This window comes from Bidens hawaiensis, unplaced genomic scaffold (genome assembly GCF_021521415.1).
Source record: "Bidens hawaiensis isolate Kalapana, Puna unplaced genomic scaffold, B.hawaiensis_p1.1 tig00017472_1, whole genome shotgun sequence".
Taxonomy (NCBI): domain Eukaryota; kingdom Viridiplantae; phylum Streptophyta; class Magnoliopsida; order Asterales; family Asteraceae; genus Bidens; species Bidens hawaiensis.
In genome coordinates this window covers 94,227-98,739 of record NW_027492646.1, presented here as the reverse complement: position 1 = coordinate 98,739, position 4,513 = coordinate 94,227, and the positions used below count along the sequence as shown (strand labels likewise).

At 33.6% G+C, this 4,513-nt stretch overlaps 1 protein-coding gene across 2 annotated transcripts; it reads right to left on the bottom strand.

Moving 5' to 3' along the window:
* Positions 1 to 1,453: 1,453 nt before the first annotated feature.
* Positions 1,454 to 4,201, bottom strand: LOC143554034 (uncharacterized). 2 transcript variants are annotated; one of them, XM_077043897.1, is made up of 6 exons: positions 4,065 to 4,201; positions 3,608 to 3,719; positions 3,010 to 3,135; positions 2,819 to 2,892; positions 1,918 to 1,999; positions 1,454 to 1,824 (listed from the first exon to the last, which is right to left on the bottom strand). In XM_077043897.1, exons 1-6 carry the CDS (start codon positions 4,188 to 4,190, stop codon positions 1,724 to 1,726), a joined length of 621 nt encoding a protein of 206 aa, XP_076900012.1. In that variant the 5' UTR covers positions 4,191 to 4,201; the 3' UTR covers positions 1,454 to 1,723. The 2 variants fall into 2 exon arrangements, with proteins under 2 accessions (XP_076900012.1, XP_076900011.1); XM_077043896.1 differs by having other exon boundaries at positions 1,455 to 1,824; positions 3,599 to 3,719.
* Between the last annotated feature and the right edge of the window lie 312 nt (positions 4,202 to 4,513).

Genomic DNA, 4,513 nt, shown 5'->3' with positions numbered 1-4,513 from the left:
TCCTTGCCGTTACTCTGTCCAACTGATTACTTAACACATCATTAAACTAAGTAAGATTATTATAAACATGCATATATCATATAACTAGATCCGATAATCAATTGTTATGAATTAATCAATTGATTGAAGCTCAGAGGCATTCTCATCTTTTGTTTGCGCCGTGCAGACCATGCGCAGACATTAAGGTTTGCTGTGTGTTTGATTGTCAGAAGACATTTCATTAAAAAACGTCTGCGTGAGATCTTCTTGAAACAGACATGGACCAACAACTTCAAAGATCTTTAAACCTCTTCTAAGCCCTAAATAGACCAAGAAAAATAAGAAGAAATCGGTTGTCAACAAGAAAAAGTCCACCACCACCAAAGATTTGGATTTTTAATCTGATGGTGAAAAAGTTGAACTTAATATTGAGAACTTTAAGTTAATTAATTTTGTTGATTAATTTTTTAAGTTTTTGTTAAGTTTCAACAAGTCGAGCTAACGTTATGTAAACAAGAAGACTAATATAACAAGTTTGATAAACAACAAAGAGAGTTGTTGATTGATTAGTTTTTTAAGTTTTTGTTAAGTTTCATTTTATTTAAATTTCAGTTTATTTAAATTTTAGTTTATTTTAGCATACTACATATACTAAAAAACAAACAGTCTACCTGTTGCAGACTGCAGATGTTTGGTCCACCTATTCTGCTACAGATGTTTGCAGATGTGGTCCGCAGACTGCAGACATTTTACCTCTGAAAAAACAAACACCTTAGTGTATTGGTATGAGAGAGATTAGGGAAAGATGCGTCACAATTTTACTGGTTATGTAAATACAAAATTAATAAAATTGAGGTGGGCACCCAATCTCCTTCACAATTTCACCGAAAAATAATTCTCCAGCGTCCACTTTTTTGATCCACTTCTCAAAAAAAAGGGGTTTGTGGGGAGTCCTCCCCAATCTCCCTCACTTCTTGGTCCACTACGGATGGTCTAAAAAACATATGTTTTTTACGCACACGGCTTAACACTACTTTAATTCATTAACCAATTTAAAAGTCGAACCAGTTGAAAAAACAAGTGAAAATTACATTATTCTATCTTCTTAGATTAAATATACTCTAATCATGTCTAGCATGGTGTTTGGGATTCCTTATTTCAGCCTCCTCAAAAAGTTACAAATTATAACTATAACTTATCTCCTCATACCTTTTAACTTTTCTAAACACCTTATATAACTTATTAGTTTTTTTTAGAAAGTTATAAGCGGGGAAAAATAAGCAATCCCAAACACCCATCTCTATAAATGATCACAATAGCTAAACTAAACTAAATATATGCATGAGTTGGCCATAATTATGTTACTAGTATAAAAAATCAACAAAGGTGCAAACGAGCCGAGCCAAGCCGCTTGCGAGCTCAGATCTATTAAAAGCTCTGCCGCCCGCGAGCTGGGATTCCCAGATCTCTTGATGGCATCTGTCTTACATTTTTTTAGCAAAAGACTTATGCATAATCTCAGATTCACAGGAAACTAACTTTGACTAGTTAGTTAGACCATCACAATTAAAACCCTATAAGTTCTACTAATTGGCATTTAGCCCCTCGAGTTATTCATTACATAACACATTTCAAATTTCTCTTATTCGAAAATCCAGTTACCATAACACTTATAGATGAACGAAAAATTCGATTTTGTTCTTTGTGCACAAATGTGGATGAAACATTAAATTATAAGCTCACATCATTTTATTCCTTTTGAGTTCTTTGAATCCTTAATAAGCGCATCATGAGCTTCAAGGATTAATGATCGCGCGTTCGCTATTTCTACAAGTGTTTGTAGGGCTGCAAAAGTAACAATAGTTTATGTTATTGAAACCCAAGACAGGAAAATAATGAAGAGCAAGATGTTAAGTTAAATAGAATTTAAAATTTCACCAGTCTCGAATGAAAGTTGAGACGCACGAAGCTTTGGAGAAACCAAAGTCCCAAACATCGATAGTACCTTTGCTCGTTCTTTCTGGAATCTCAAACATAAAATTTCGGTTAAAATAATTAAAATAAATTAAATTAAAAAAATGTTAGGGCACAACAATACCATACTCTATGATATCGTTTCACTATATATCACATGAAGATTTTTTATTTTTTTTAAATCTAGACATAATTTGTTACAGTAAATCTCACATACAACAAGCTATTGGCAGGGTCTTAGACCCCTGATAAGACGTGACTACTAACCAAATGTCTTATTCACTCACATATGTATTCACTCACATAATCAGTGATAACTTTGAACCCATTACCCATAGAAATTTTACTAAGCACTTTTTATATAACTTTAACTGAATAAAAAAGTTATTGTTGTCGTTTAACCAATTATACCATTAGTCTTAATTGTTTAACCTATGTTCCAAAAAATATCCGATTGAATTAGTGAAAGCAACAAACGAGTGACTTGCGACCATCACTTCTGTCTTTCTGATTTTTGCAATGTGCGACCGCTTGACCAGGCACACCAGCAGCGTTTGGCGGGGGCTAGCCATAGCGACAATTACTAAAGTGTTTTCAGTACTTTAAATGAGTATTTTTATTGTGTGTTTTCCCAATGACAGTGTATTTTTATTATGACATCGTCTTTTATTAGGTGAACTGACCCAAAAATTTAAACTTCGCTCTGTTTAAATATCGAGCACCAAAAAATACCGACACCATAAAAAAAATATCCTAGCCTCGCCACTGGTTCACACCCGTAAAAAGGGGGTGCAACCTCTCTATACTCTTAGGACATATTTTACAGGGTACATTTGTTTATTTATTTCTTTAGTTATTCACTCACATGTTTCTCTGTTTTTTGGGGTGATGTCATAGTTTCAGATCCTTTGCCGCTTTCCAGTGTACTCTCTTCATTTTCTAATAAGAATAAACAGAAATAATCAAGGTAAGGTTTCTTTTAAGTTGCAATCCTTAAAAGTATAAAAAAATTATATCATTATGCATTGCAAAATTACTAAAGACAAAAATGGTTACCAGAATCCTGACTGCTCAGATTTTCATTTAAGTGTTCGTTGCTTTCGTTCTTCAACGAGACGGTTTTATCATCAGTAGATGTCCATTCACATAAACTGAACTTTGGTGAATTTGTTGTAGAGCCAGCTGGGAGATTAATGAACAGTTTTAAATACCCATGATTTGTAAGCATGAAATTTTTAGATGACATTTCAGAAATACTCGATCTGCCACACGCAATTGTGACAGAAAGAACTATAGCAGCAATAATAAGGATCTATAAAAAATATACAAATTTATTTTTTTATTATTGGATAAATAGTTGAAGCATTGGATATCTCCGAAACAAAATACATAAATTAAAAATGATATGGTTGCGAGCATCTAAGCATATGATTTGTAGATGTTTCTGTAGAGTATGCACGCAGCTGAAAAATCAAGAAAACCAAATGGTAGCATTTATCAGTTTTGTCTATTTGAACAAGTCAACCCACCAGGCCGTTTAGATAAACAGGTTTCAATTTATTCACACGTTAGCGTTTTCTATATTTGGTCGAAAGCGTATTAAAGCAAAACCAGAAAATCATTCAAGAATGAAGGTAGTACATACGATTGCCACAAGAATCTAGTTCGACTGTTGTAGCAGCAGAATGGGGTTTAAGGCTAAGCAAGGTGGTGTTTAGACGCGAACCACCCATTGAATGCCGAGCACTAGCTAACTCCAGCCATCCCTGAAATCACATCATTACAAAAATATGATTACGCCCACTTTCTACAAATACAAAGATAACAATTAACATAAAGTATTCAGTAATATTCAAATCATAAAGTATGGTCTGTGAAGAGGATTCTTTCTTGGGAATTTGGTAAGGCAAAGGAAGTGATAATCAGTTTCGTATTAACTTGAAATAAGAAAACTGAATGGTAGCGTCTGTTTTGTCCATTTGAGCGTTTATCTTTATTAATTTATAACAGTAACCAAGATTCATGTATGTTGCAGTTACTTACCTTATTAATCTTAAACCCTAATTCAGTCTCGAATGAATATTGAATTGGTTTAAGCAACAGTACTGTACCTTGCGAAAGGTGGAAGATAATGTTTCGATCAAGACGAGGTAATTGTCGAGTGAATCAAGAAACATCAATGTTTTCTCGTCTGTCTCCGTTGTTGTTGATACTTTAGAAATTGCACCTTCTTCCATGGCGGCAAATCTATCACATCGGACGCTGGCTCTTCTTTGTAAACAGGGGGGATGGAATGAAGACAAAATGTTATCAGATTTTAATAAATTGAAGTTGTAGGGCCATAATTGTAAATGCCAACTAACTATTCAAAGTCTGCATATATACATGGAACTTTTGGTGAACTGTTCATAAACCGTTTGGTCGGAACTTTGTTTCTGTCGTTTGTTTAACATACGAATGAACATAAACAAAAAATTTGTGTTCGTGTAATTAAACGAACGAACATCAACACTTGTTTCATTCGTTTATTTATGTTCGTTTACATATTAATAGAAAATAA

Coding starts and splice junctions, on each gene's coding strand:
- LOC143554034 (XM_077043896.1), bottom strand. CDS start 4,190: ATGGAAGAAGGTGCAATTTCTAAAGTATCAACAACAACGGAGACAGAC. Junction 2,893..3,009: donor TCTGAGCAGTCAGGATTCTG/GTAACCATTTTT, acceptor TATTCTTATTAG/AAAATGAAGAGAGTACACTG. Junction 2,000..2,818: donor CCCAAAAAACAGAGAAACAT/GTGAGTGAATAA, acceptor TTGAGATTCCAG/AAAGAACGAGCAAAGGTACT.